This window comes from Zea mays, chromosome 1 (assembly GCF_902167145.1).
Source record: "Zea mays cultivar B73 chromosome 1, Zm-B73-REFERENCE-NAM-5.0, whole genome shotgun sequence".
Lineage (NCBI taxonomy): Eukaryota > Viridiplantae > Streptophyta > Magnoliopsida > Poales > Poaceae > Zea > Zea mays.
The window spans coordinates 302,064,985-302,079,477 of NC_050096.1; the positions used below are offsets into that span (position 1 = coordinate 302,064,985).

Genomic DNA, 14,493 nt, shown 5'->3' on the forward strand with positions numbered 1-14,493 from the left:
TTCCCGCGGGACCCGTTAAACTTTCACGTGATGTTGTTTTCGTGTACTAGTTAATAATAAAAATAAATAAATACATTGTTAAAAGATCACTCAATGTTATAAATGTGTTTTTATGTATTTTTATATATAACAATACGTATACGTGATAATATTTTATATTAATAATAAAATACATATGTTCTAATTTATAATTTAAACGGAGACGAGGACCCGTTAGAGATTTATCCTCGTGGGGAATAAAAATAGGGAAGAAATGTTCCCGCGAGCGTTCGTGTGGATTTTCGTGGAGAAATTTTTTCTTCGCGGGACGAGCATGGGAAGTTATTCGGGGATTTTCCCGTTACCATCGGTATGTTTCACTCAGTTTGCGCACAGCACAGATTGACTGTATGAAGCTTTTCTTCTCTCTCTCCTTTTTTTTTGCAAGAAGTGTGGAAATCAAGGTGCCTTGTTTGGACGGGCTGGGTCCGCAGCCGCAGTCATTGCAGATTTGCAGGCCGAATGCGAGAGCCGGGCCGAGAAACCTTCCCCTACGGCAGTGGACCGGTGCTTCTCTCGCATTCGGCCTCCCCTTCCCACCCTCAACAGCGAAGAGCACACATGGATACCGCCGTCTTCTCCCCCGCCGATCTCTTCCACGGAGTCGACGACAGCGACGACGACCGAGGTATGACCATCAAATCAACTCCAACCTCCCTCGCCACCTTCCACTCTAGGTTGCTCACTGCGTGCTCCTAACGGCCGGTGCTGTCTTTTCTGCGGGATTGAAGATGAGATGCAAATCTGCTCCGATGGGGAGAAGCCGGTGGCGTTGGAGTATCAGGAGAGAGTCCACGACTTCCCTGACATGGTATGACTTCCACGATTCGGCCGTCTTGGCTCGCATATGTAGGAACGGTGCTCCTCTGGAATCCGGAAAGGCCCGGGTCTTGAAGCACAGTATTATCTAGGTTTCTTGCCTTCTCGGGTTTCAGTTTGGATTTTCCTAATATTAGAGAATGGATGAACAAGTAATACCTAGATGGGCAGAAACGAGTAAAGAATATTTTGGTATTTCGACGTGCTGTGTTCTTTTTCCACTGAGGCACTTACATTATGTTATGCAAAACGCAGCAGCTATGGTTCAGTTTAGTAATCCTCCAATTGTTAAACTACGGACAGCTTAGCTTCCCCATGAAGTATGTTGCGCCAAACTCTGCAAAGTATAATAATGAATAAGAAACAGAGTGGTTGTTAATTCAGTACGAAGCATACTTACTATCATGATCCTGTAATGGGCAGAGGAAGATTTTTATATCGTTAAATATTTGGGCTGGACTAATTGATGTTCATATTTGGTTAGGGGCTTAGCATACTTTTCAAAAGTATATGTATCTGGCTATCTGTTGCTTGCTCAATATGCTGCTACATTCTTGGATGCACTTGAATTTTAGCCTACGTTAGAGTTCATGGTGCTGTGTCAGTAAATCCACATGCTTAAATTAAAATGGAGTGGCTATTTCAGTTCTACTATATCAAAGGTTGCTTGGCTTATAACTATTGTTCAACAAAAGTGATGTGAGTTTATTGATTTCATTTTCATTATGGTCATTTCTTATTGCATTATTATATTTTTCTCAATCTAGGTTGAGCCATTACGCAGTGAAAGCTGCTGACTTGTGACCACAAGGTCCTGTGTCTGAGTTGTGGAAGCCTCTTGCAAATGCAGGGAAAGGCCGTGTACTATAGACCTAATAGGTCTGACCCTTTCCTGGACCCCACACAAGTGGGGCTGCCCTAAGTTGTGTTTTTTCTTTAATATCTATCTTTTTGTTCACCATTCAAAAATCGACATACAGAAACTGAGTGTAAGGGAGTTCTCATGTCATGAGCTTAACGCCAACCTGTTGTGGCCGGGGACATTTTCATTTGCTACTTGGCTGGTTAAGAACCGGTCAATTTTGGATGGACGACGAGTCCTGGAATTAGGAAGGTATGGATGTTATGCTCTAACTCTAATGACATGGAAGAATTTTTTGTCTTTCTTTTCTAACCAATTCAGTTCGAATGGTCACTTTATATCTGACTAAAAGTTTTACAATTACTCTTGTTATTTCCCTGTCGGGCTCAGTAAGTAACTCAAAATATGGACCATCCTTCTCTTGGATTTTTCTTCTTTGCTACTAGCATTGACTTGAGGCATCTTTTGTGTTTTTTTGTCATTCTATCAAGACTTTATCCAATGTAGTCACAAGAACATGATGTGTATTCTACAACTTAAATGTTTATTCCTTTTTGTTTATTCATGTTTTTCTGCATACATAGTGGGACAGGAGCGCTTGCGATCTTTCTTAGGAAGGCATTTGAGGTGAACATTACAACCTCTGATTATGATGACGGCGAAATTGAAAAGAATATATCTTACAATTGCAGAGCGAATGCCTTAGATGTGTTACCTCATATTAGACGTAAGTTATCTGATAATACCAAACAAAATCTATGAATTTCTAGTTTTTTATTTTCTCTAATATATCTCGAAGGATAGATAATTGGATTCTTATGTTTCTTTTTAACACAGACACGTGGGGAGATCCATTTCCAGTTTGCACACCAAATTGGGACATTGTCATTGCAAGTGATATCCTACTCTGTAAGTTACCAAATATATGCTTTCAAATCTATATTTCTTGGTACCTGATCTTCTAATCTCAACGTGTGGTGGAATAACCTATGTATATTAATTTCAGATGTCAAACAGTATGACAACTTGGTCAAGACAGTGTCCTTTCTTTTGAATGAGTACAAGCAGAAGGATCACAAATCTGGCTGCATAACCATCACTGACAAATCAGGTACTTTCTAAACCAATTTGATCTTGTAAATCATTAGAGGATGCTGTGCGAAATGTTTCTTTTTCACTTGGCAGGGACACAAATATCTGCAAAACCACCGGTGTTTCTAATGAGCTGGCGCAGAAGAATCGGCAAGGGTCATCAATCACTCTTCTTCGACGGGTGTGAGAAGACGGGCCTGCAAGTGCAGCACCTGGGTGATCTTGTGTACCTTATTAGCAATAAACAAGAGGCGGATTTTGTGGAAACGAAGTCAGACGGTGGCAGTAGTGAGGGGATGATTTTTTGAGTAGGTTTTGTTAAGTCATATTTTGTTCAATTTCCCCCAAACACTTGATTTTTTGTTTCTCTGATTCTATTTGGGATATTCTGTTTGATTCTGTTGCAAGATTGTTTATGCACTGAGGTGGTTTATAATGGCTTAAGCATGCAGCCCAGCGAGGTGATCTATGCAGGCTTAAGCGTGCTGCTCTCAGTATCTGCTTTTGGCTTTCTGCATTTCTTTAGGGAGTGTTCGGTTACATGGACTAATTTTTAGTCCCTCTATTTTAGTCTTTTTTAGTCTTTTAACAACCATAAGGACTAAAGAAAGGACTAAATCAGTTTAAGGTGTGTTTGGTTTTTATGGACTAATTTTTAGTCCCTAAATTGCTAAATATTTGCTAAATATGGAAACTAAAATAAAGTTTTAGTTTTAGTATTTAGCAATTTAAGGACTAAAATAGAATAAAATGGAAGAATTAAATTAGTCTTTAGAAACAAACAAACCCTTAGGCCCCGTTTGGTTAGAGAGACTAACCTTTAGTCTCTGGTTTTTAGTCCTGTTTAGTCTCTAATTTGCCAAACGGAAGGACTAAAGTAGGGACTAATTGGTTTTAGTCTGTAGTCCCTCACATAGGTGCTAAAAGGGACTAAAGGGCAACATTTACTCTAATTACTCTTGCTAGAAAACTGGTGTCAAACAAAAAAGGGCCATTTTGGTCTTTATGTGTTGTATTTAATGTATTTAAAATCTGTTTAGTCCCTACAACCAAACAGGGTACGGACTAAATTTTAGTCCCTGGACTAAAATTTAGTCCTAGGACTAATGGAACCAAACAGGGCCTTAGTCTCTAGTCTTTGGTGGCTAAAGGCCTAAAGGAGACTAAATCAATTTTTTCCCTATACTTGCCCTCATTAATCAGGCCATGTTTGGTTTCTTTAGTCTAGGGACTAAAGTTTAGTCCCTAACATGTTTGGTTCTAGAGGCTAAAGTTAGTAAGAATATACTAAATGGCTCATAAAAAGACTAAAATGACCTTTAACATTCTTCTGTTATTAGTACATTGAATTAAATGAGGGGTAAAAATTAATATAGTTTAGTCCCTTTTAGCACATATGTGAAGGACTAAAGACTAAATTATTTTAGTCCATATTTTAGATCTAGGGCATGTTTGGTTTCAATTAGTCCTAGGACTAAACTTTAGTCCTAGGACTAAACTTTAGTCCATATATGTTTGGTTTTAGGGACTAAATAGATTCTAAAGTCATTAAATATATACACTGTCCAAAGACTCAAATACCCTTAGAATATACTCATAATATTAGTTATCTATAAAAAAGGTAAGGGCAACATGATAATTATGGGCTTTTAGTCTCTTTTAGCACCTATGTGAAGGACTAAAGACTAAATCATTTTAGTCCATATTTTAGTCTAGTGTTTGGCAAAAAAGAGACTAAAAGGGACTAAAAACTAGAGACTAATATTTAGTCCCTCTAACCAAACACCACCCTAGTGTTTGGCAAAAAAATGAGACTAAAAACTAGAGACTAATCTTTAGTCCCTCTAACCAAACACTCCCTTACTCTTGTTGGCGCTTGGTGAATTGCATCGGATAGAAACTGGCGCCAAAGTAAAGGGTATTTTAGTCTTTGTATATTGTAGTTAATGTGTTTATAATCTATTTATGGGATGTTTGAATGTACTAGAGCTAATAGTTAGGGGGTGTTTGGTTACACCCCGCTAAAATTTAGCCCATGTCCCATCGAATGTTTGAACCTCCGTTCCGGGTATTAAATGTAGTCGGATTATAAAACTAATTTGTCAGCCGAAGATTAAAAGACGAGACGAATCTAGTCCAGTTGGTTGGGTATATATTTCATACTCCTATTTAAAAGTCAAACGTTTGATGTGACCCGGGCTAAACTTTAGCAGGAGCAACCAAACACCCCCTTAGTGACTAAAATTAGTCGGAGACATCAAAACACCTTAGTTAATAGTTTAGCTATTATCTATTTTTAGTAAATTAGTTAATAGTTAGCTAGCTAATTTTATTAGCAATTTTTGGCTAACTAAGTATTATCTTAGTGTATTCAAACTTCTCTTTAGTCCATGTAACCAAATATAATAGAGACTATAAACTTTAGTCTTAGAACTAATGGAACCCCTTAGCCTTCCCCTACAGTATGGTTTTGTTATGAGGGGTCACCAAAATTAGTGTTGTCAGATAGTAGAGCATAAAAGTTTGATTCAATTTACTCTGATTTGTCAATTCAGTAATTTTGGTAGTATAATTTAGGATTGACCCGTCGACTAGGCACACGCGCGCAGAGGCCAGAGTCAGCCAGTGCATGCGTCAATAGCGCCCATGCCGGCTGCGGGCTGCCTCGATCTCATCCAGTCATCCTGCACTGCGTCTCGTCTTATCAGGATTCAGGAAGCACATCTCCCTGTTCGGATCCGGCGGGCAGAGCTTATCTTCCCGTAGCGGACCGGTTTCACATGGGCCAGGCCCAAGCAGAACAACTGTCCATCTGGGCCTTGCTTCACCAGCTTTTATTAATTACTCATCTCGTCCCATCAATCTCTCTTTGTTCCTGTCCTTTCCTTTCTGAGAGTGAGAGAGAGGATTCCTTTCTGTTCTTTCGATTCCATTGGCTTGTGCCAGTTCATGGAAGATTCGCCATGTTATTATCATCATCCATGCAATGCAGCGTGCAGGACGGGATTTCTTGGCGGGCCAGAGAGAGATCCGAAGCAGGAGCAGAGAAGATGCCATCACGCCGTACAAATACGAGGGGAGACACAATAAAAATAAAATAAAACAAAAACCGGGCGGCAGCCGGCAGGGCTACGCAGGCGCCGAGGGGAAGACGACGCGGACTCACAAGGCGAATATCCCCCGTCCGGGACCCACCCGACAGCGACCCAACACCCCCAATCATCATCCCCTCCGCCTCTCCTCCACTGGAGACGACGAGTGCCCTCGTCTCCCTCTCCCCTCGCCGTCGTCGTCCTCCCTCCTCTCCTCCGCTCCCACCGAGGAGGGGACCCTCTATAAGAAGGCAGGAGCGACGAATCCGATCGTCTGTCGTGTGGGAGAGCCGCGGCCCCATCCTCCGTGTGATGAAGTTCGGGAAGGATTTCCGGAACCACCTGGAGGAGACGCTGCCGGCGTGGAGGGACAAGTACCTCGCCTACAAGGCCCTCAAGAAGCTCATCAAGAACCTGGTGCCACGCGAGCCCGCAGCGGCCCCTCCTCTCCCTCCTCCTGCCCCCGCCGCCGCCGACGCCGAGGGGCCGGGGGCTCCTGCCGCCGCGCACGGGAACGTCAACCTGGCCAACTGGTTCGCCAGCATCCTCGACGCGGAGCTGCACAAGCTCAACGAGTTCTACATCGAGAGGGAGGAGTGGTACGTCATCCGCCTCCAGGTGCGCGCCAAATCTTGCCACCGCTCCTGAATCTGACCACATCTCCAGTTGATGTCGGAGTTGCTCCCGATCCCCTGTTGCTCCCTTGATTCATTGATTTTTTTACGGCATGTCCAGTAGGTTTATGTACTAATGGCTAAATCACCATCATGAGTAAGTTTTAACATATGCTGCCTCTGGCTGTTAAGTACGTGCAGATTATGTAGCAATCTGGGCAGGGCTTAGTCTACTGTAATTTTGGTACCTTCGTCGTACATGTCTTCTTGGATACCTGCAAAGCTGCAATCCTTTGTGTTGCTCGATGCTTACCAAAGGAGCACATTTGCTAGGCCAAATCTATTTGTGCAGTAATAGTATACATCACATCCATGTAATGGCCTTAAATATCTCGAGTTTGCATAAGATCAATGAACTTAGGCATGCTAGCTCAATTCAACACGGAACCAACTCGAATGACCCACTCTGTTTTTGCAATGACGCGAGCATGCCGCTGGACAATTTTACTTATTTTTTTTTCCACAACACGAGCTATATTGAAAAATTTATGCGATTAAGTTCTGGTGCTGGATACCTTAATAATTGCTAAAATATTGGCAAATTGCTGTTGCTTTAGATATTAGAACGTTTTGATGCCGTAGATGAAAGACTATCATAAAAGCATCGGCAACCATTGTAGAAATGTTTTTTTTTCTTTTTTTGATAAAGAGAATGGTTTTCATCGAATGTTGGGAGGAAATGTCACAACGATGTGTCCTTTTCTCCCCCGTTATTTATGAGACAATGTGATTATACAGTACAGCTATCCAGGTCCCTTATTTATCAGTTAGTTGTGTTTCTTTGGCGCTTCCTTGCATTGGAGATGTCATTCTAACACTTTCTGTCCTTGTTTCCCTAAGGTGCTCAAGGAGAGGATTGAGCGCGTCAAAGCTAAGAAGAATGACGCTTTTACATCCAGGAGTGAATTTACCGAAGAAATGTTAGAGATACGTAAGGATTTTGTGATCATACATGGTGAAATGATTCTTCTGCAAACCTACAGCTCCCTAAATTTTGCTGGTTAGCACATCATACCGAGTTGGCCAATCTGAAGTGTTCTTGCAGTGATGCCTGGCTTCTGATGTGCATTACATGCTGTACATGCAGGACTAGTGAAGATACTGAAGAAGTATGACAAGAGAACAGGTGGCGTGCTTAGCCTGCCTTTCACTCAGCGTGTTCGTCACCAGCCATTTTTCACAACCGAACCTTTAACAAGGCTTGTCCGAGAATGCGAGGCTAACCTCGAACTACTTTTCCCGGTCGAAGCAGAGGTTCTTGAGCCTAGTTCATCCTCGAATCTAGAACCGCACGATGTGGCTAGGTGTGACCCGACATCGTCCCGCGATGTGGAAACCGTCGATGTTTACCGAAGCACACTCGCAGCTATGAAGGCGATACAGGGCCTTCGGAGAGCCAGCTCTACTTACAACCCCCTGTCTCTGTCTAGGTTCTTCCACGGCGAGGATGGCGAACCCTGCTCGGGTGCCATCACTTCTGAGAGCTCACTGTCAGATTCCTCAACGGACTCCCAGATTCAGGATGCTGGGAAGGATGATAAGGAGGTGCAATCAAATTCGAGGGACCAGAATGCTGCCCAAGGGGAACAGAATGCACAAGGCGAGCCGACTGATGAATAAACAGTTTTTTTCCCACACGCTGTTCAATAAGACAATAACCATTGATAAGTGTAAATGCTAATAATCTTGCTGGTTAACCCTCTTTTGAAGTGACACATATGCAATGACTCCCTGGTGGCGCAGTTTCATTTTTCTTCTTTTTCCTTAATTAATGGGTAAAGAGTATATGGGATGTTGGATTTATCATGTTCCTATCGTGTTGACAGCATGCCAGTTGCCAGAAGTTTGACACTTGATAAGAGCTATGATCGTAATCAGCATGTTGGATCTATTATGTTTTTGTTGTGTTGACACTACAGGGACCACCATGTCAGTACTTCATAAGCGCCATGTAAGTTTTGACGGTTACAATTGGTTGTTTATTCGTGCACAGAATAACCGACATTAGGGCCTTGTTCAGCAGAACCTTCAGGAAATCCGTGACTATTTGAGAGCCGAATATTTGTAGCTTCAACAAATATATGTATGACTCATTTTGTTTATAGTTTGAATCAAACACAAAAAATTTAAACCACTTTATTTGTCTAAAAAAATGTAGATCCAACATGGATCTGTAAGCTAGTGCCAAACAGGCCCTATATAGGAGAGTAAAATCGGAAAATACTCCATCAGAAACCCAGAATATTGTATTAGTATGGAGTCCCCTTGACACCTAAAGTTCACCTTGAGCAACAATTTACAGTTAGTAAAGAGCAGGGGTGAGGGAGGCCATGTGGCAGCAGCTTTTGACAATGAATAAACCCCATTGAATGGGGGAAAATCAGACCAAGTAATACACACATTTTTACAAATGTTAACTATGGCAACTCTTCGACAAAATCACAATTTCCCCCCAATTGCAAGTTTGCAACCCTACTAATAGTACATCTCATCAAGCTTGGTCATTGTTTTCTTACATCGGTGATTGCAGGAACCTTGTCTGGGTAGCTAGACAAATCCACATCAAGCAATTCTGTGAGATCATAAAGCCCTCCAGGATCGACTTTGTCCTTGATTGGGGTTGTCATTGTCTCTTCCTGATCTGCCTGGTTGCATGATACACTTGATGTCACTGGACTGTTTGAAGCCACAACGGTAATGCCAGCCAACTCCACACCCTGCCCACTTGTGGCAGTGCTCCCTGAGGGAAATTTCGTTTCTGCATTGTCTCCCTCATTGTGATTGTAGAGCACATATTCATTGTATGTAGGAGCAAACTGCATGAGAATGGGGTTTGATCAGACAAAATAAATGCTACAATGTTATTAGGGTATTAGAGTGTGAAAGATCCTGGTTACCTGGTGAACAGTGTCATGGTAGAAATCATTGAATTTCAAAGCATGAAGAAGGCTTTCTCTGAAACCACCTGAAGGGCGGGCATTCGGACCTGCATATTCCTTGTAGGGGAAGGCAAATAAGTGACCAATGGCTGCTATTAGCATCTCAACACACAACACAAAGTTCTGAAGATCAGCAGCCTTATCAGCATTCTTGATAAATCGAGATTTTGCAGCAAGGAAAACCAGGACACCCTGCAAAAAAAAAGGGGTTCAATTTGTGGTTTGGATACCGCATAAAAAATATTGGCAAAGCCATTGCAAACATAAATACAGTTCCAGATTTAGTTTAGTAAATACGAGGGCCGATGTTACATACAAGCAAGTGTGAAGAGGGGAAATAGTTGAATAATATTTACCTGCCAATATGTGAGAAACACCACTGATTTTATCATGATGAATTTTGGGACAGGATTATATGGCCGAAGTAGATCTCTGCAAGCCGCATAGAACAATGCAAGGGCATACAAAGCCATCGAGTATGAGATTGTATATATGATAGTTATGTAGAGATAGGATTGGTTGACACTGAAGTTGCCATCTTTGTATTTTCCTTTCGCGTAAAGTATAAAAGTGATAACAACCAAAATAGGCTTGAGAATCACAAACTGCAAGCAACCTTGTTTGCATCTTCGTATAAAACGCCTGTTCAAGACCATAGATTTTGTTAGACAGCACTTTCATAATAATCACAAAATATGGTAGAGTAGACAAACTAATCACTTACTATTGAGCAATAGCACATAATTTTTTTTTAAAAAAAACTGTAGTAGTTACTTGGTAATGGAGCAAGGACACTTACGCACCCATCTAGAGGAATAGCTGGATAACAGCAAGTCATCAGAATCCACGACGGTTTCAGGGTTCGGCCACTCAAGCTTACCACCACAGCACCAGGACCTCCCACCCATGCCAAGCAGAGTGAGAGAAAATTGTAGATGACCCAAGCATCATATCTGAAATAACATGGATGTGACATTTCAGAAAATGATGATTTTGAAATTGCTAGTTGTAAGAATGTCTGCAATTGCACCAAAAAAGCCAAAAGCACATGGGTAAACTCACACAAACATAAAGACAAATAATGCCTAAGGTTTGCACTATACTATTTTGGTAGACATGTTCAAGAGCTTAACAGGCACCAAAAGGAGTAATAAGAATCTAGTCCACGTTATTGACATGTGAAGACAGACTTAGCATCAAATATTAGATTAGAAAAAATAGGTGAGCATACTACCAAATTATGACCCGTGAAGATCCTTTTTGCAATTTTACATAGGTGGCCATCTGTTAAATTTTCTCCACCTTGTCTCCAATTTACCATAGGATAGGAAAACATTAATCAAAGCACGGAAGCTCTATAATGCATAAAGCACTCTCCATTGTTTATGAATTGATGAAATGTCCATGGGATCAGACCAATATTCATAAAACTGGACACATGTGCACTAGTTGACAAAGAATACTGGATACTCCATTTATTAGAGATCATCAAAGATTACCACCACAGTTGTTGACGTATTTATAGTATATAAAACCATGAGCATTTCATACATACTACTGATATGTTGAAACTGCGTGTGAATTGGATTATGGAAAGTTTCTGCCAGTTCTTACTTCTTGTTTTGCTGTTTATACAATTAGACAGAATCATGGAATAGAACATTACACATTTCAACAGTGGGCAAAAGTAGAAGCCATAATGCCACATTGAAGTAAAAAGTTCATATGAATTGACAAGAGAGGTCAGCTTACAAGTAGAACTTACATCTCTCGAATAGAATTAAAATATATCGCGTTGTCAGGGAGGATAAGGGAAAGGAATGACATCACAGCATATACCTGCAGAATAGCACATGCATTTGGGGTCAACATAATGAAATATGCAATAGACATACAAATGGCTTGTAGACAAAAGCGAAGAGACACAAGGGCAAACAGTGCAAATGAATAATTGACCAAGTGTTCGTATTTTCCAAGCTGGAAGTTTGGCATTAGTGTTGCAGAAATTGTACCAAATGATTACTCTTGCTTTTACATTTCCCAAACTGCAAGCCATCTTACAGCTGCAGCAGATAGATCCACTTGTGGATCATAACTATAGAGCGAATGTAAACACGTTAATACATATCCTATGACCCAAACATAACACTCGGGACAAAACTACAAGTTGCGGAAATCCACACTGATCAGATGCGCTCTAGGCAGAACATCAGTGAATTCAGTTGCACGCATCAAAGCGCACGGTGGTGGCTCTATATTCACCTTCTGATCAGAATCATATGCACCAGCAAAGCTTTCCACCGAGTACTTGTACTTCAATTCCATCGCAGTCGCAGCCTAACATTCACGGGAACCTCTCCAGGAAACTAACCCAGACCGGGCCCTACCCCTCGAGCTCACCCGATACGGAAAAGCTCCCGCGAAGGCGGGCGACAGATCTGGCGCGAGGGCGCCCTTGGCGGCGAGGGTTTGTTGTGGGTGTGAGCGGCGGGCGGAGAGCGTTACCGGGACCATGAATATGATGCGGACGATGAACCGCTGGTAGATGGGCTCGGCGTAGTGGAGGAGGTGGCGGTAGATGTGCGCGAGCGCGACCACGCTCGCCGCCGCGGCGCACACCAGCGCCGCAGCCGTGTACGCCGCCGACGCCCACTCCATCGGGCCCGGCCACCACCACCGGCGCTCCTCCCGGGTCCCGCCGCGGCGCGCGCGCAGCAGCAGCAGCAGCAGCAGCAGCAGCTAGGCGGGGCGGGGCCGATCGGACGAGGAGGAGGCGAAGGGGGAGTCCAGCCCAGGCAGGCAAGCAGGCTCTCCTCTCTCTGGGTCGGCTTGGTGCGGGTGGTTGGGTTGGGGAAGACGGAAGAGGGAAAGAAAGGTAGCGGACGGAGAGGGGTTAACAGTCAGCGTTAATAGCATCGGTTTTTCGCGTCCGGTTTCTGGTTTAATTTTTGAATTCTGATTTGTCTGGAGATTTGAAAAGTGGACCGGTGTTCGAGAAGGAATTGAAGAATCAACCGTGCATGGCGTGGAATTGAAGAATCAACCGTGCCCGGCGGTAGTGGACTTGGGATTGGGAATACACTACTGGCTGTTAATTCCTGCGGATTGCTGCTGCTGCTGCTGGAGGATGGATGGATGGACGCTTCAGCCGACACCCGACAGGCGGGTCATGCCAGCATCTAATCATACTGTTACTTTTATCCTCGCAGCTTAACCGGAAAACATTCTACCCGAATCCGGATGCGTACTTTTTTACATCCCCTCCAATCCAATACTTGAAGGCCTACAAAAAACAGATCAAAATTTATAATTTAATTCTCTATTTTTATGGACCACTAGGTGGAACTATGGCAGTGGTTGAAAAAGAGTTTCTTTACAATCAAGATGCAAAGAAATTTTTCCGTTTAAGAGCTAGTTATGAAGCTACAAAACTGGAAGACATTAGAGGGTCTAGAATCTCCTTATTTAATTTTAAATAAAAGAAATCTAGTCTCTCCAACTCTACGATTTTTTGACTCCTAAACTAATCCTAACGGTGGTTGGCTTCGAATGATTCAGCTGTAGTGACACTGTCTGTGTAGGTCATGCCTCTTAGGCACTTAACCGTAAATAGAAAACCGCGACAGCTAAGGCGACGAGCCAGTGACAGAACGTCTTCGTTGCATGCCAGCTTGGACAACACAAGCTGCTACTGATTCGCTCTCTCTTATCACGATGCTTGCGACGCTAGCTTATATCATTGTCCATTCACATGTAACAGCTGCTTATATTATACTCCAATATTTATCATCCGTAGTTTAATTTTAAACTAAAACATAATTTTAAACTAAAACACGACAAATAAAAAACGAAACTAGTATCGTCCATTTTAAATTGTCAACCGATTGTTTCCATTTTTCTTAGATACTAGTAGATGTCCTCATATCCGTCAATTGCTATGACAACTTTAAATTTTGTAGCTCAACATTAATACTCTAAGCTATCCTGTTCCACGGTCACAACGAGGAGCAGATCTAAAAATTCTCTATGACCCAAAACAAACCTACTAAATTTTCTTATCTTCCTTTTATCTTATGCTTCGTTTGGATGTTGGTATTGGAGGGTACAGAAATGAATTGGGTTAAATACCAAATCATTAAAATGAGGGGCAATTTTAATTCTGTTTGAATGTCATTGTATTGGAGTTTGGAATTGTGTGGTCTAATTCCATACAATACAGAGAGTTGACGCTTTGTATTAGGAGATGGGGCTTTCAATTATAATCCAATACTAGGAACTGTGCCTTTGATTTCAAATCTCAATTCCATTTGCAACCAAACAACATAATTTAGGAAAGTTGATTTTGATTCCCAATTCCGTGCACCAATATCTACCTCCAAACGAGGTCTTTGTCATTTTACACTAGATTAAATAGAGAAATAAAGAATTATATGGATCAAACCTTGCGCCATGGGTTGGGTGGCCCATGGTGTAGAACTGCCCCTGCACGGTGTCGAGGATTTCTCGATAGTTTTTACGAAGCCGTTGGGAATTTACGTAAGGTTGTAGAACCGAAAGTAAAGAATGTGAGGACACAAGATGTTTATACTTGTTCAATCTCTCTGTCGATGTTTCGAACTAGCTCTTACAAGTAAAATTGTTTGTGTGCATTCTAGATCCGGATAATGTGCTTAGTGGGCGCAAGATTTATATTGGTTTGAGCGGAACGTCCATATATCCATCCTTCGTCAGTTGCGCTACCGGCACCTTTTTCTCAATGCTCGTAGTAGTGGTTACAAGCGGGTGAGAGAGGGAGGACCTCCCAAGTCTCTTACGCGTGGTGAGACCTAAGGATTACGAATATGGTGTTCTCTACTAAACCATGGGGGCCATGGTGGTGCGCTCCTCGGCTTTGGCCTCCATAGTCCTCCGTGTGTCTTCTATGTGTCTGTCTATCTCTGTATCGTCGGTCTGTTTCTGTATTGTCCAACCCTCCT

General features: G+C 42.3%; 3 protein-coding genes across 6 annotated transcripts; 2 read left to right on the top strand and 1 right to left on the bottom strand.

Moving 5' to 3' along the window:
- The first annotated feature begins 552 nt into the window (after positions 1–552).
- On the top strand, positions 553–3,231 carry LOC100193746 (uncharacterized). 3 transcript variants are annotated; one of them, NR_159678.1, is made up of 8 exons: positions 569–667; positions 771–850; positions 1,626–1,737; positions 1,839–1,972; positions 2,305–2,447; positions 2,558–2,629; positions 2,727–2,831; positions 2,906–3,231. NR_159678.1 is itself a non-coding variant. In NM_001367038.1 (7 exons), the coding sequence occupies exons 1-7, from the start codon at positions 601–603 to the stop codon at positions 3,118–3,120; spliced, it is 816 nt and encodes a 271-aa protein (NP_001353967.1). In that variant the 5' UTR covers positions 553–600; the 3' UTR covers positions 3,121–3,231. The 3 variants fall into 3 exon arrangements, 1 of the variants encoding a protein (NP_001353967.1); NM_001367038.1 differs by lacking the exon at positions 1,626–1,737 and having other exon boundaries at positions 553–667; NR_159679.1 differs by lacking the exons at positions 1,626–1,737; positions 1,839–1,972 and having other exon boundaries at positions 580–667; positions 2,906–3,211.
- Positions 3,232–5,724: 2,493 nt separating this feature from the next.
- Positions 5,725–8,469, top strand: LOC100216718 (SPX domain-containing protein 4). Of its 2 annotated transcripts, none has more exons than XM_035964246.1 (3): positions 5,725–6,503; positions 7,419–7,578; positions 7,666–8,469. In XM_035964246.1, the coding sequence occupies exons 1-3, from the start codon at positions 5,799–5,801 to the stop codon at positions 8,196–8,198; spliced, it is 1,398 nt and encodes a 465-aa protein (XP_035820139.1). In that variant the 5' UTR covers positions 5,725–5,798; the 3' UTR covers positions 8,199–8,469. The 2 variants fall into 2 exon arrangements, with proteins under 2 accessions (XP_035820139.1, NP_001346416.1); NM_001359487.1 differs by having other exon boundaries at positions 6,124–6,522; positions 7,666–8,366.
- Positions 8,470–8,925: 456 nt separating this feature from the next.
- Positions 8,926–12,377, bottom strand: LOC100279997 (Protein LAZ1). Its single transcript, NM_001152945.1, has 6 exons — positions 12,023–12,377; positions 11,283–11,356; positions 10,321–10,470; positions 9,874–10,159; positions 9,476–9,709; positions 8,926–9,394 (listed from the first exon to the last, which is right to left on the bottom strand). The coding sequence occupies exons 1-6, from the start codon at positions 12,173–12,175 to the stop codon at positions 9,080–9,082; spliced, it is 1,212 nt and encodes a 403-aa protein (NP_001146417.1). The 5' UTR covers positions 12,176–12,377; the 3' UTR covers positions 8,926–9,079.
- Between the last annotated feature and the right edge of the window lie 2,116 nt (positions 12,378–14,493).